The sequence below is a fragment of the Dunckerocampus dactyliophorus genome, chromosome 4 (genome assembly GCF_027744805.1).
Source record: "Dunckerocampus dactyliophorus isolate RoL2022-P2 chromosome 4, RoL_Ddac_1.1, whole genome shotgun sequence".
Classification (NCBI taxonomy): domain Eukaryota; kingdom Metazoa; phylum Chordata; class Actinopteri; order Syngnathiformes; family Syngnathidae; genus Dunckerocampus; species Dunckerocampus dactyliophorus.
Window position 1 is genome coordinate 9,562,270 of NC_072822.1, and position 16,144 is coordinate 9,578,413.

The following is a 16,144-nucleotide window of genomic DNA, read 5'->3' on the forward strand; positions in this document are numbered from 1 at the left end:
ATGCCGTGCGTCAGCTCATATCTGGAGCAGATGGTGAAGACGTCTTGTTGTGTCGCCTCTGTGGCGGATAGAGTTGAATTGATGGTAAGACCTAGACAAAACGTACTGTTATGGTATTATATTGAGAGGTCATGACCTTGTTTTTTTTGTGTGTGTTCACATCCTGATGATTTTTCTGGTTTTGGCCGCAGGTAGATCAAATCCTGTCCGAGTTCAGGCTGAAAAAAGAAGAGCTCAAAGAGATCATGAAGAGGATGCAGAGAGAGATGGACAGAGGATTGCGTTTGGAGACACATGAAGAAGCCAGTGTCAAAATGCTGCCCACTTACGTTTGCTCCACCCCAGAAGGATCAGGTAATCCTCCATCAAGTCCTGCTTTATTACTTGTAATGTATGTCTCCACTCTACGTTTGTTGACATCTACGTTTGGGACAGAGGTGGGAGACTTCCTGGCTCTGGACCTGGGGGGGACCAACTTCCGTGTGATGCTGGTGAAGGTGGGAGCAGACGAGGAGAGGAGCTGGAAGGTGGAGACCAATAACCAGATGTACTCCATTCCGGAAGATGCCATGACAGGGACGGCTGAGATGGTGAGTTAAGTGGCGGTATTAACACAATTATGATCGTTCTAAGTATTTTGGCTTATTTAGTCTTGCTTTCAGTATTGGAACTGTCAAGTAGTTAAAGTGCCATCTACTCTAAATGGTCAATGGGACTTAGGGATCAGTATGGCGTCGAGGTTGCACATTACAATCAGTTGAACCACAGCAGGCAAAATGGTGGCTTTTATAAAGTCCATGTATACAGCATACAGGATCTGACCTTTCATACATTAAAAGTGGTGATGATAAAATAATAAAACCATGGTAAAAAAACAGAAACACCTGAACTGCTCAAGGGGTTCTCAAACTTTCAAGCAGCGCTGTACATACTACACTTGTTTTGGCTCCCGTTTTTATGAGCTGAACTCAAAGATGTGAAAATTGTTTCTATGTCCACAAAAGGCCTTTTTTTCAATTGGTTTCTCTATGATGCTTAATCCTCATCTACATGTGTGTTAGGTTAATTGGCGACTTAAAATTGTCCATACAGTGGTGTGAAAAAGTGTTTGCCCCCTTCCTGATTTCTTATTTTTTGGAATGTTTGTCACACTTTATGATTCAGATCATCAAGCAAATTGAAATATTGGTCAGTGACAACACAATTGAACACAAAATGCAGTTTTTAAATGAAACTTTTTATTATTAAGGGAGACAAAAAATCCAAAGCTACATGGCCCAATGTGAAAAAGTGATTGCCCCCCTGTTAAAACATAATTTAACTGAGATTAATTGAGCTCTATCAGTGTGGAAAAGGTTATAAAGCCATTTGTAAAGCTTTGGAACGCCAGCAAACCACAGTCAGAGCCATTATTCACAAATGGCGAAAACATGGAGCAGTGGTGAACCTTCCCAGGAGCGGCCGGCCAACCAAAATGACCCCACGAGCGCAGCGACGACTCATCCAAGAGGTCACAAAAGACCCCACAACGACATCCAAAGAACTGCAGGCCTCACTTGCCTCAGTTAATTTCCGTGTTCATGACTCCACCATAAGAAAGACAAAAACGGCCTGCATGGCAGAGTTCCAAGACGAAAACCACTGCTGAACAAAAAAAACATCAAGGCCCGTCTCAATTTTGCAGAAAACATCTTGATAATCCCTAAGACCTTTGGTAAAATACTCTGTGGTCTGACAAGACAAAAGCTGAACTTTTTGGAAGGTGTGTGTCCCATTACTGTACATCTGGCGTAAAAGTAATGTTGCATTTCAGAAAAAGAACATAATAAAAACAGTAAAATATGATGTTGGTAGTGTGATGGTCTGGGGCTGTTTTTGCTGCTTCTTGCAAAATGGAACCATGGATTTTTCTGTTTACCCAAGAAATCCTGAAGGAAAATGGCCGGCCATCTGTTCGTGACGTCATTCTGAAGCGGACTTGAGTTCTGCAGCAGGACAATGATCAAAACACACCAGCAAGTTCATCTCTGAATGGTTGAAGAAAAACATTAAGACTTTGGAGTGGCCTAGTCAAAGTCCTGACCTGAATCCTATTGAGATGCTGTGGCATGACCTTAAAAAGACGGTTCATGCTGGAAAACCCTCCAATGTGGCGGAATTGCAACAATTCTGAAAAGATCACCGGGCCAAAATTCCTCCACAGCGCTATAAGAGACTCATTGAAGTTATAGCAAATGCTTGACTGCAGTTGTTGCTGCTAAGGGGGGGGCAACCAGTTATTAGGTTTAGGGGACAATCACTTTTTCACACAGGGCCATGTCGGTTTGGATTTATTTTCTCCCTTAATAATAAAAACTTTAATTTAAACGCTGCATTTTGTGTTCAGCTGTGTTGTCACTGACTAATATTTAAATTTTTTTGATGATCTGAAACATTTATGTGTGACAAACATGCAAAAAAAAGAAGAATTGGCTGGGGACCAGTCCAGGGTGATCCACTTCACTTCCCATCTACTTCACAGCTGTGGTATTTCAAGCTGCTGATTAGACAGCACGATTATTGTACCGGTTGACCACAATAGAAGGTCACTCTAAAATTTGCGGTTTAACTGTGTCGGGCTTAGCTTCCAGGAATTGTGTACAGGTCCTTGCAACATGGGGCCGTGCATTGTCATACTGCAACATGAGGTGATGGTCGGGGATGAGTGGGACAACAATGTCCATCAGGCTCTCGTCACAGTATCTCTGTGCATTCAAAATGCCATCAATAAAATGCACCTGTGTTGCAGATGGAGTGGCCCATGGTGGCAGTAGGTTTATGGTATGGGCAAGCATATGTTATGGACAACGAACACAGGTGCATTTTATTGATGGCATTTTTAATGAACAGCAATACCGAGCATGTTTGCATCTGAATCGGCATACATGGTATTTGAAGCAAGTGGTGCTCACGCCAGATATTGACTGCAGTCCTCCGGTACTGTTCAACCGTACATGCAGTGGCCTTTTATTGTGGCCAACCTAAGGCACACCTGTCTAATCAGCATCTTGATATGCCACACCTGTGAGGTGGATGAATTATGAGTGCTCACTAATACCGATTTAGATAGATTTGTAATAGATATTTTCTGTGCAATAAAACGTCTTACATTTGTGAGTTAAGCTCATGAAAAATGGGAGCAAAAACAGAAGTGTTGAGTTTTTGTTGAGTATACTGGATGTGGCTGCCAGTCTTGGTCTGGATGCACTTGATTATTCAAGTATTTATAATCTCAATAAATACATGATAATCCAGTCGCTCTGATTGTTTGTTGTACTGTGTATATAACATCTGAGCTATTATGAGTATTGAGTCTTCTCTTCTTGTTTCTGTGATCTTTTCAGTTGTTCGACTACATCGCTGAGTGCATGTCAGACTTTTTGGACAAGCACAATATCAAGCACAAGAAACTTCCTCTGGGTTTTACTTTCTCCTTTCCAGTGCGCCACGAGGACCTGGACAAGGTAGCACATCGCTATCTCTTCACTAACATTGCTTACTTCATGTAACATGGATGTTCCCTACGTGTTCAGGGAATCCTTCTCAACTGGACCAAAGGTTTCAAGGCTTCTGGCGCCGAGGGAAACAACGTTGTGGGTTTACTCAGAGATGCTATCAAGAGACGAGGGGTATGTTTGCACTGAGGGAAATCCATTATGTTACCTCCATAGGTTACATTGACTTTAATTGTGATGCTGTACAGGACATTGAGATGGATGTGGTCGCCATGGTGAATGACACAGTAGCCACCATGATTTCATGCTACTACGAGGACCGCAGCTGTGAAGTCGGCATGATTGTTGGTATGAAGCAATGACGTGTGATCCAAAAACCTCATACTTTAACATACCGTATATAAAAAACAGGCACAGGTTGTAACGCCTGCTACATGGAGGAGATGAGGACGGTGGAGCTGGTGGAAGGCGAGGAGGGCCGCATGTGTGTGAACACAGAGTGGGGGGCGTTTGGAGACAACGGCGAGCTGGAGGAGTTCCGGCTGGAGTACGACAAAGTGGTTGACGAGACCTCCATCAACCCTGGACAGCAACTGTGAGTGGGAGAGTGCTATTTACACTTGCACAAAAGTTCATATCCAGTGTTGAAATATATAGTTGATTGGTAGTACCATGTAGGTACTACAGGGGCATCATGACAGTTTGTTATGATTAGACATTAAAATGTTTTTAATATTTGTTTCCTCAATTTTTTTTCCCACAAATGTATGTCATGGTGGATAGTCAATCCGGTGTTTTGAACACAAAATGCAGTTTTTAAACCTACATGGCCCTGTGTGAAAGAGTGATCGCCTCCTAAATCTAATAACTGGTTGGGTCACCCTTAGCAGCAACAACTGCAATCAAGCATTTGCGATAACTTGCAATGAGTCTCTTACAGTGCTGTGGAGGAATGTTGGCCCACTCATGTTTGCAGAATTGTTGTGATTCAGCCACATTGGAGGGTTTTCGAGCCTTTTTATAATGCAACAGCATCTCAATAGGATTCAAGTCGAACTTTGACTCGGCCTCTCCAAAGTTTTCATTTTGTTTTTCTGCAGCCAATCAAATGTGGACTTGCTGCTGTGTTTTGGTCATTGTCCAGTTGTAGATAGATAGATAGATAGATAGATAGATAGATAGAAACAGCAAAACAGCCCCAGACCATCACACTACAACCACCGTATTTTACTGTTCGCATGATGTTCTTTTTCTGAAATGTGGTGTTACTTTTATGTCAAATGTACATACCTTCATGGTATGTACCTTCTTGGATCTTGGTCTCAAAAGTTGGTGACCACTGTCTTTGATGATAAAGTTCACGATAGCACGATAGCCAACTCTTTGCTGATTAGGCAGGAGACAAATGTTCAAGCCTTGGCAGAGGTAATTTTGTTCTGCGAATCAATCATCCCTTCATGGCAATTCTCACCTGACTCTCACCTGAGCTGCGGGTGCAGTTGCTAAGCTACCGGCTGTTCTTCCTTAAGGATGTTTATAAATGGTCGGAGGCCTCATACGTCAGCGGGCTGGTCTCAGCGTGAGGGTGTCAGATTAATGATCTCGCCATAGTGCCTGTCGGCCTAATGGCTGTTTACTTTTGACGCCAGACGAGTGCTGAGGCCAGCTTCACTCATTTGTTTGTGTCAGCTTCTATCCTGGCTGTTTTAGGCCTTTCTTTTTTAAAATGTCACTAACATGCATGTGTATGTTGTGGCCCCTGCAGCTTTGAGAAGCTGATCAGTGGGAAGTACATGGGCGAGCTGGTGAGGCTGGTCATGATGAAGCTGGTCAACGAGAACCTGCTGTTCAACGGCGAGGCCTCAGAGGTGCTGAAGACACGCGGCAGCTTTGAGACGCGTTATGTCTCGCAAGTGGAAAGGTGAGGACCACATGCCGGCACACGCATGAACTGGAGCGACCTTTTCATTTTTCACAAATGTGTACGTGCATGTGGAGTCTGCACATGAACTAAAATAAGTGGGGCACCAAGCGCTTTCATACCAGGAAAACTACCGTACAGGTGGTCCTTTCTTTCTGTGTTATGACATTTTTTGGTTATGAATGCCCTTCCATAAATTAATGAAAAACTTAATTTTGGTCTGTAAACATAAGACGTACTTTGCGTGTGGCAAGAATGCAGTGTGTGCCTCAAGTGCGGTGGAAAAATGCAGTGTGCCTGCGCAGCCAAACCTCAGGAGCTTTTTGCACTTTAACATCGGTTAACTTTATTCTCGGAATATTAAAAACTATTTTCCGAAGAATTCTCAGTATACTAAGAATTTGATAGTAATGTGACTTTTTTCTAGAAAAAAAAAAATCATATCACTTTCAGAAGTAACAAAATAAAAGCACTAAACAGGAAATAATGACAGACAAGATTCTTTATTGTCACTCTACTATATATGCAGGATATACAGAGAATTGAGATAAAATTTCTCTCTCACTTCACTTTGGGCTAATAAATTAAGAAGAATGAAAAACAAATATTAAAGTCAGATAAAATAAAAAACACTAAACAGACTTAAAGCTAAAAACTAGGCAGTGCAGGAAGGCAGTTTGTACAAAGGGCAATCCTGTTGATGGATGGGTTATATATTATTATACATATATATTATATATGAATATTTAACAACTTTTTTCTAAAACAAAATATGACTTTGTTCACAATTTTACAAACAAAAAATCAGTATGTGCCTAATTTTCCTTTGTACATAACAATTTATTGCTATGCCATATCTGTAGTACAAAATTATGTGTGACCAAAAACCCAATTTAAAAAACCTAGCAAACTGGTGTACGCCAATTATGATGAGTTTCCCGTTTCCTTGCTACCTTCGGGCAGAGGGCACGGCTGTCCCACACAGCAGGTAAAGAACAGGGAGAGTTGGCAGGAACAGAAGGTCAGACAGACACACGTGAATGAAATGACAGGATTACAAGGATTTGGTTCTCAAATGAATGATTGCTCTGTATGAAAAGTGTTTTTTAACCACAGCACCATCTGCCGCCCCTAATGCAAAACTGCTATTTGCATCACTAAAAGTGTTAAATATTTGCAAGATTACCTGGATTTTTTAATGCTTTTCAGTGATTCGGGGGACAGGAAGCACATTTACAACATTCTCTCCTCACTGGGTGTGCTGCCCTCCGAGCTGGACTGCGACATCGTACGTCTGGTCTGCGAAAGCGTCTCCACTCGTTCTGCGCACATGTGCGGCGCGGGCCTGGCGGGCGTCATCAACCTGATGAGAGAGCGACGCAGCCAAGATGCCCTGAAGATCACGGTGGGAGTAGACGGCTCGGTTTACAAGCTGCATACGTGGTGAGAAGTGTCTGCAATAATTGGTAACTTGATAACTAACGCAATCATTGCTATTATTAATCCGTTTTTTTTGTGTGTGTGTAGTTTTCGGGACAGATTCCACAAAATTGTCAGGGAGCTCACGCCTCACTGTGAGATCACTTTCATCCAATCAGAGGAGGGTAGCGGGAGGGGGGCTGCTCTCATCTCAGCAGTGGCCTGCAAGATGGCGGCGTGCATGCTGACACAGTGAAAGGCTGAGCAGGCTCGATGCCACTGAACTCTTGACTGTTGACGACCATTCTCTCTAAAGAAGTGCACTATATTGGTGTCATATTTGTTTGGAAGGCACCTTGAATATATTTTTGCACCTATAAGCATTAAGCAGGCGTGAAAACTCAGCCAAAATGATTTTCTACTTCTTCAGTTGGTATCGATGAAGATTTATAATAGTGTATAATGCAAGGTTGTCAGTTTCTATTTTGTAATTATCAGTGGCGGGTAATGCATTTGGTACCAGCGGGCCTTCAGCAGGGACTGAAAGAACCCACCTTTTAATATCACGTCACAATTACACAATAATCATCAATATCAGTCATATGCAAAGATGCAGTATAACGTAGCATAACAGCCACCCCGGCGCTCAGCCAAATGTAACAAGCGTAAGCGTAACGGCTCGGTGATAAAGGGTTCAGGCAACTCCGAACTTTTACACGAAAACATTTTCTGGAGCAGCTCAAAATCAGTATTTATTTAAGAAGATGACAAAAACATAACAATTGTACATACAATACATCAACTCACCAGAAATGTGTATTTCTCCTCCTCAGTCAACCATTGTGGGTATAATTTGGATTGAGCAGTTTTGCTCTGATAAACCAATCAAAGGAGGCAAAATTCCGACGTTATTGTAGCTGGGCATGAGAGGTGAATCTGAAATCTGAACAGCCCCGTTGCTGTTAGTGTTTAAGTGACATGAGATGAAATGGCAACGCATAGTAACTGAAATCTGATTGGACAAAAACATGTAACGTATACGTACACTACTAGAAGCAGTGCAGCCGAGATACGCATACAGTCGTCCCTCGCTACGTTGCGGTTTGAACATCGCTCGCTCGCTCTATCACCGTTTTTTAAAAAATGAATGAATGAAATGATCTCTGTTTTGAGGTTTAATATGGCTTGTTATTAGTCCAAAAATATCGAAAGACAAATCATATGTCATATTCACTGGGCGTCAGTAATGTTACATTGACGAGACATTACCTTAGATTACATTACGTTAACACTGCATGCAGTCAGCCATGACATAGTGAAAAAAAGTTCTCCTCGCATTCCGTGTGGAAGTGGTACGTTTTTGGCTTCTAATTTGTCCTTCTTCGCCACTCCGTTTGAAACACTTTTTAAAGTTTAGAACAAATGAATTGTAGGCTTACTAGTTAGCGCTGTAGTTTGCTATATGCTACGATCCCGACGCCTGCGCATTAGTGTTGTGCAATGCGGTGTAAACAAAGAATAACAGGAGTATAAAGGTTACTATAGGGGTGTTATTTCATGTCTACAGGGCTCTAGTAATGGTAAAAATCATATTTAGAAAGTCATAAACATGCTCTAACTAAGAACATATTCTGTTTATTAATACTGAATCCTAATACGCAGAAATTCACTTATCGCGGTCAGGTCTGGAACCAGTTAACCTTGAAAAACGAGAGATTACTGTACTACTAAATGAAAATGATAGACTGTTGGGAATAAATGAATACCATATCATGGAACAAATATTAGAATATCAGGTGTAAATGGAGGCCAGTGCTTCTGATAGTGTTTAGGCCAGCAGTGAAGGCTTTTCTGGCCCTGACCACCCGCCACTGGTAGATATGTTGTATGAATACTGTCTGTCTTAAATCAAATGTGTTGCTTTATTGTGTAATAATATAATTCATTTTTGTGAGTTAGGATTATTGCAAGTGGTCCAGCATAGGATAAATGATATGATGACGAATAGAAGAGTGTAAACCAGAAGATGGTGGATTATAGGGTGGCTAATATTGTAAGGAACATCACCCATAAGAGAGGACTCTGCATGCCAGATGACCCCTTTTTTTCAAGACCCGTTTTTTGGAAAAATATTTTTTTAAGATAAAGTCAAAAACAAAAAAAGACGACGTTCATCACTGTGAAACCACTGTCACCATCTGTGAGCTAACAATCATTAGACTGCAATGAAAAAAAGGGTATCGTATTTGTGAGTTGCTGGACAGTTGGACTATACTTCAGTGGTCAGCATTATTTTAAAATTAGCATCATAAGTCCTCCTCTGTTGTTTGCTAACTTGCTAACAAGTCGGTTCCCTTTGTACAGAATAAGATGTGCTTTAATAGTGTGAATATACTTGTATTGTAAATAAATCTGCTTCAATATACAGTACTCTGTTTAATTTTTGCTGTATATGACTGAAAAAGACGATTTGTCTTATATTTTGTTTTATACATGCAAACACAGACCTTTCTATTAACACGGTTTTAAACAGGTGTAAAAAAAATGTCTTTTCAAAGAATATTTTTCCAAAAACCGGTCTGTAAAAAGCCGCACTAGTGGTTAGCATGTTGGCCACACAGTCAGGAGATCGAGAAGATTTGGGTTCGAGCCTCCGTTGGGCATTTCTGTGTGGAGTTTGCATGTTCTCCCCGTGCGTGCGTGGGTTTTTCCTGGGCACTCCGGTTTCCTCCCAAAAACATGCATGTTAGGTTAATTGGTGACTCTAAATTGTCCATAGGTATGAATGTGAGTGTGAAAGGTTGTTTGTCTATATGTGCCCTGCCATTGGCTGGCCACCAGTCCAGGGTGTACCCGCGCCTCTCGCCCGAAGTCAGCTGGGATAGGCTCCAGCATGGCCGCGACCCTAGTGAGGATAAGCGGCATAAAAGATGAACGAATGAATGAATGAATGGTCTGTAAAAAGAGTGTCGTGTTATATTCAGGTCAATGTGATCATTTAAATTATGATGAATTTATGAAATTATGTCACCATACTGTGTATACTGGTAATATCTTTTGCTGAGGTTCACAAAACAGTATTTAGCGGTCTGGTGGGAGGTAACAAGCGATCCTAAATGCCTTCTGTAGCCTCCGAGAAGTAGCCCCTACCATCCCCCCTTTGCTCTTATTCACACATCACCCTATACGTTTCTTTAATTCTTTGCAACAGAGGACAGAAGACATTTGGTGTCTGGGGTGGTGCCACCTGCAGGGTGCCCGTGCTGGGTGGGACTACTTTCCCCAGTTTTAATTCCACTCTAGACATAAGCACAACTGACAACTATGTACCTCTAGGACGCCAAGGGGCCAGAGGGGGGCAGTCAACCTGGGCGCCAGATTTTGGGCGGCAGTAATAGTAGAAGTGGTCATAACCACCATGAGAGCATAAGAAAGAAAGTTATTGAGGACTGTCAAATGTCAAGGGTCACGCCCCCAGCCCAGACAGCATATCTGTATTTTCCAGGCCAGAGGAATCCTGCATGTCCTCTTATCAGCTCTTTGGTGACACACGGACTGCAGTTGTAGCCATGTAAGGGTGTGCGCTCCCTACAGGTTATTATGGGAGGCCAGGAGATAACGTGGGCTACATATAAAACCCACCTCGGCCTGGGAGTCCACACAGCAGATATGGTAAGCGGCTTCTTGGTGCATGAAAGAGAAGATGTGTCTTTAAAGTTCTGGACATATATTTATTTTTTTGCCCAGGCCAGCAAGAAAGCCTCCAATAAGAGACAGAGGGGAGGACAGAAGTCTTGCTCCAATGTCTTCTCGATGTTTGAGCAGTCCCAGATTCAAGAGTTCAAGGAGGTATGGACCTCTGCGTGTGGTTCAACGTGAACTTCCAGAGGTCTCTTTAACGTCTTCTTGTTGTTTCTCTGTAGGCTTTTGGCTGCATTGACCAGGACAGAGACGGTGTCATTAAAAAACAGGACCTGAAGGAGACTTACGCACAACTAGGTATAGTCTCCTCTACCCTACTAAAAACTGTTGTCAATGTAGGAAAAAAATCCTAATCATTTAGCCTCGTAGTAGGTTTTAAAAAGATGCGTCTTCTTTATTTTTCTCAGGCTGCTCACACGGTGAAAACCCCTGCTTTAAATGTCTGGTTTTTATCTTACACGATTATAAAACTCATCAGAATAATCAATATTAAAATACGGTTGACAATAATTTACATTTTCTAAATTAGGAAATTAGAAAAAGTTAAGAGAAGCAGGGATTTTAATTCATTAACGTGAATATTATGTAGTATATTATTTGTATACAAATAATGAGTGAAATGTAATGGAATGAGATACAATCATCCCAAGAATGTATGGGAATATATGAGAATTAATAGCCTAGAGAGTTTCATGCTTGTTTTTTGTTGTTTTAAACCCATGATGTAGTACAATTTTAGATAAAACAATAACATTTTATTCAAATTGAACCACATTTCTTGACATTTCAAGCTTGCACTCCCATAGACTGAGAGCTCCACATCATGCTAACTTCCTGTCGGGCTATTAAAGCCAAATAAATGCCCCAAAACTTTTCCCTCAGCTAAATCCCATGGAAGATTTAGAGTTTTTGGTCATTAAAAAAGACCTGACTTATCAGAAGAACCCTACATCGAATGCTTACCTAAAACGTTCCCTTCTCCATGTGTGTCAAGGGAAGCTGAATGTGAAAGAAGAGGAGCTGGATGAAATGTTGAACGAGGGCAAAGGTCCTATAAACTTCACCGTCTTCTTGTCTCTCTTTGGAGAGAAACTCAACGGTGAGGAGAAGCTATCTTGGAACGTTGTTCTTGCGACGTTCCACTATTTTACCTGTGTTCTCCTGCAGGGACGGACCCGGAAGACACCATCCTTGCTGCCTTTAAGCTCTTTGACCCCAATGGGACAGGCTTTGTCAACAAAGAAGAGTAGGTTGTGACAATCAACTCCTCATGTTTGGTTTTAATTCAAGCTCCATCGTCTCTTTCTCCGTCCTCTGGTACAGATTCAGGCGATTATTAATGAACCAGGCAGATAAATTCACCGCAGATGAGGTGAGTTTCTTACATATTTAAGATATTTAAGTAACATTCCCGCTCATGTTGCCTCGGTCTTAACTTCCAGGTGGATCAGGCCTTCGCGCTGGCTCCCATCGACCCAACCGGGAACATCGACTACAAGTCTCTCTGCTACATCATCACACATGGAGACGAGAAGGAGGAGTCCTAAACGTTGCTGGCACATCATCATACGATAATGTTTGTCGCCGATGGAACAATGTATAGCTGTAATAAATACTGTTTCTACTCACCCATGGCTTCCCCTCTCTTGGAGCAACCAACACTTCAGATTCAGAAAAAGCTCATTTTTAGCATTTTTATTGTGTTTTTTTTTAAGTTGGGAAAACATATATAAGCATGTTAAAGGAAAACTGCACTTTTCTGGAATTTTGCCCATCATCCACTAACCTTATGTGACACATGAACACATATCTCTTTCCCTTTTCTGTGCGTTCTAACGAGAGAAAACGAGTTAGCATTAGCCAGCTAACAATGCACGTCATGGGTAGGTACCTATTTTGATGCTAAAGCCCTGACAAAAAAAACCCTCAATAAAACACCAACAGCGTTCCGTTTACATAACCAACCTGTATATTAACCAAGCTACAGTGATATTGTTATTGTAGCAGCAAAAACTGTATTTATCTGGCGGTGTAACACGGCGCCTCGCTCTTCTCAGCGTCACTCTCAACGCCTAAAGCCACTGCAACGGGACAGACGGAAGAGCGGATACTACTGGCTCTCAATTACGCTATGAAGACTCAACAAGATGCTTGTTTGCTGTCAGCATTGTTTACCTGGCGACTGGAGCACGAGTCTTGTGCTGGAAGACACAGCCATCCCAATGACAGCGGACATTGTAAGCGTCATCGCGGTTTCTATGCTGCTGTTGTTGACGGAAGTAGCGTTAGCTCCTTTGGGCTATGTCAAATCAATGCGCCTAAGATAAGAAGTTTGGGTAATGTTTTAAATCATCAAAATACAGCAAGATACTGTAAGTATTACATGTTATCATCAATGTACCTGTTAATGCATGATCACAGCGTGTATATAATATATATATGTTTTACATAAGGATTGTGGATGATGAGCAAAATTCCAATTGCGGTTTTCCTTGCTGCTAAAGGTGCTCAAGGTGATTTCTTTAAAAATATTTTAAATATCATTTTGTTTGACCAATTTCTGTTGTTTTTATGATGAAGTAGGTAGAGAAAAATGAGCTAAGTTTAAAAGTCTGTGTAAATTTGGTCCAAAAAAAATTGTAAGTATATTTTATTATATTATTAAATACTCACTTGTGTCCAATTTTTATGACACAGGGAAATACGCACAGGCAATTTAAAAAAGCCGACGTGGATTGAGTCAAAAGAAATTACAATTGCAATTTATTATAGAAAAAAGTGTTTATTTATTTATTTTTTACTATAAATTGTATTTATTGTATTATGCGGTACTACTTTTACCACATAGTAAGGAGAAACAAAATCATTTTAAAAAGCCTATGTACATTTTTGGTTTTTAAATTGTATTTTATTATACTAATTTAAACATTTTTATCAAATCATTTGATCAAATTACAGTATTTCTTAAAAAAATAAAATAAAATAAAAAAATAAAAAATAAAAAAAATGTACAAGCAGGAAAAATACATCCAGGTAAGTTAAGCAACCCTAGAGTTGACTAAAAATATACTGTATACACACACACACACACGTGTATGTATATATAAATATATCTACATACGTGTGTGTACATACTGTATATATGTACATACGGTATATATACATAAACAAACACAATATCACAACATGTTTATTATTTATTACATATTTAATTTATAATACAAATATATTAATCATTTTTATTTTGTTGAAAATTGTTATTTCAGATTTTTTACAATATATTTTATTGTATTACGTTAGTACCAAATACATAGTTAAGTTAAAAAGCACACACTGTATGTAAATTTGGTAAAAAAAAAAAAAAAAAAAAAAAAAAGTGTTTTCATTTACCAATAAGAATTTGTAACATATTTTTACCACGTAGTAAAGTAGGAAAAATACATACGGGCAAACTGTACTAAATGCCAGCCAATGTGGTATAAAAAAACATTTTCATTACTATCTTTTTATCAAAAGTGTGAGTGGAGATTTTGGTCACCGCGCCGACACTAATATTATTTATTTAAATAAAATACATGACTTTGTTTGGTTGCACATGTCCTTAAAGTCACCCCAATTCCCCCCCAGCCCCTTTTAGAGCGCCCCTGGCTGTTGCTAAGGATACGACAACAAACCCATCACATAAACTCAAAGCAGACATTATTTGGTGCTCGCTCACCAATAAGGAGCAAAGGACAAGAAAAAACGGAGATGTTTGAAATTCGGCACAACAAGTTCCACTGCTGGGTTGCATCCAAATGACCGTGAGTTTGATTCCAAGTATCTTCAGTCTGCGGTTGTACGGGCGGAGATGCCGATTGCATCTGGAGCATCAGGCCGAGTGGATGGGCTGAAGATCAGCAGGAGCTGTGACTCCTATCTGCAACGGTGGGAGTTACGTTACTGAAGTTGCATTGGTAGAGCATTGACAGCTGTGATGCCTTTACTGTCCCTTCTAATGTGTGGATAAATGTACGCTACCAGGAAATACATGAACATGAACTTATATGAACATACTGTACAATCGCAATTGCAAGATGGAAAAAGCAAACTTACCAATTTGACCTCTGAACCCAACTTCCTTCACCATTTAAAAACAATAGGGTTCTAGTCTTGAGGAAGCTAGGAAAGGAACATTTGCTGATTTTACTTTCGACCCCAGCTACCTTGCCATTCAGCCTGGCCGCAGATCGAAAACAACAGCATTCTGGATGTACAATTTTGAAGAAGACTGTTTGAACGTTACGAATGAACGTGTGAAAAGATAATGCGCCACAATTTGACCTGTGACCTAAGCCACACCAGCCATACATTTTCAAAAAATAGCTGTCAAAAAAAACCTGATCTGGACAACAAAACATCCGAAAATGATTATAAAAAATATAACCGTGTCCACAAAAACTCATTAGACCTGCTGCTGCGTTGAACATCTTACATGTCATATAATAAAAAACAATAGGGGTCTTGCTTTGACAGAGAACAGTACTGCCGTTTTAAACAGGAGTGTTAAGATACAGGCCTGCTGATTTGACCTCAGATTCCGGCTACATTGGCCGTTAAAAATCGCACAGCATTCAAAAACAATAGTCTTGCTTCCAACTAATAACAAAATATTACAGTAACACGCCTGCCAGTTTGTTTGTCAACGTGTCACCAACATGTCGCAGAGACATTGTTTGTCCACCATGACTTTCTGCATCCTGTGTAATGCCTTTATCACCATTCTTGCTAATCGAACGATAAAACACAGAGAAAGGTCAAACGGGAGGCGTTTGCCGTTCTCGCTTCATCCTGAAGGGTAGAAGGTGGATGTCAGTGGTGTCCTTCCATAGAGAGGAAAAGCCAGTTTGTTTGTTTTTTGCAGCAGCCCGTCAAATGGAAGATATTAGTTATGCTCTGCTGAATGAATGAATGAATTTGGCTGCCAAAATGGAGAATTATATATCCAAACTCACCAGGACGTGATTAGACTTTTACAACAAAGTATCAGAGCCTTTCCTCGAGGACACGGCATGTCACTCATCAAATCAAAGGATCAAGTGAGAAATGAGAAAAAACAATCATTACACATACGGTACCTTTCGTCACTGTCTTGTTAAAGATGTCACTGAACGCAGCATGGAAGACGCATTCTCACTGTCCATCACATTTGCAGATATTTGGAACAGCGGAAGAAAAACAAAAGCAACTTAACAGAGGTAAGAGACGTCAATTAGGTAAGTAAAGTTAGCTAGACTTCTTAAAATACTTCCATTTTTTTATGCAGGACACCGACGGCAGCACGGATCACCCTAGTAAGTCAAATCAACATCTGTGCTAGAATTCATCAACCAATAATAATCCTTCTCTATTGTTGTTTTAAGGCGATGACAGCGACAAACAACACAAGATGGGAGAGAGTGAGCACAAACCATCCCTTAGAGACTCGACCAAAAAGTCACATTTGTGCGTTGTCCTTTAAAGCAGTGGCCCCCAACCCCCGGGCCGCGGGGTCATTTGGTACCGGGCCGCACAGAAAAAAAAAATCCATTATTTCATTTTTTTGTTTTATTTTGAAAAGTGGCCGGAT

General features: G+C 40.7%; 2 protein-coding genes across 2 annotated transcripts; both read left to right on the plus strand.

The window, feature by feature from the left end:
- gck (glucokinase (hexokinase 4)) lies at window positions 1-7,219 on the plus strand. Its single transcript, XM_054773475.1, has 10 exons — window positions 1-84; window positions 192-354; window positions 436-590; window positions 3,384-3,503; window positions 3,573-3,668; window positions 3,743-3,842; window positions 3,906-4,089; window positions 5,260-5,415; window positions 6,625-6,858; window positions 6,943-7,219. Exons 1-10 carry the CDS (start codon window positions 1-3, stop codon window positions 7,088-7,090), a joined length of 1,440 nt encoding a protein of 479 aa, XP_054629450.1. The 3' UTR covers window positions 7,091-7,219.
- A 3,325-nt stretch (window positions 7,220-10,544) lies between these two features.
- myl7 (myosin, light chain 7, regulatory) lies at window positions 10,545-12,134 on the plus strand. Its single transcript, XM_054773258.1, has 6 exons — window positions 10,545-10,683; window positions 10,758-10,833; window positions 11,531-11,635; window positions 11,704-11,782; window positions 11,860-11,908; window positions 11,979-12,134. Exons 1-6 carry the CDS (start codon window positions 10,648-10,650, stop codon window positions 12,081-12,083), a joined length of 450 nt encoding a protein of 149 aa, XP_054629233.1. The 5' UTR covers window positions 10,545-10,647; the 3' UTR covers window positions 12,084-12,134.
- The last annotated feature ends 4,010 nt before the right edge of the window (window positions 12,135-16,144 follow it).

What these genes read in the sequence shown, in the direction of transcription:
- myl7 (XM_054773258.1), top strand. Translation starts at nt 10,648, where the DNA reads ATGTTTGAGCAGTCCCAGATTCAAGAGTTCAAGGAG. An exon ending in GGAGACTTACGCACAACTAG is followed by an intron (nt 10,834 to 11,530) that starts GTATAGTCTCCT and finishes ATGTGTGTCAAG; the next exon opens with GGAAGCTGAATGTGAAAGAA. An exon ending in ATAAATTCACCGCAGATGAG is followed by an intron (nt 11,909 to 11,978) that starts GTGAGTTTCTTA and finishes CTTAACTTCCAG; the next exon opens with GTGGATCAGGCCTTCGCGCT.
- gck (XM_054773475.1), top strand. Translation starts at nt 1, where the DNA reads ATGCCGTGCGTCAGCTCATATCTGGAGCAGATGGTGAAGACGTCTTGT. An exon ending in TGACAGGGACGGCTGAGATG is followed by an intron (nt 591 to 3,383) that starts GTGAGTTAAGTG and finishes TGATCTTTTCAG; the next exon opens with TTGTTCGACTACATCGCTGA. An exon ending in GCCACGAGGACCTGGACAAG is followed by an intron (nt 3,504 to 3,572) that starts GTAGCACATCGC and finishes CTACGTGTTCAG; the next exon opens with GGAATCCTTCTCAACTGGAC.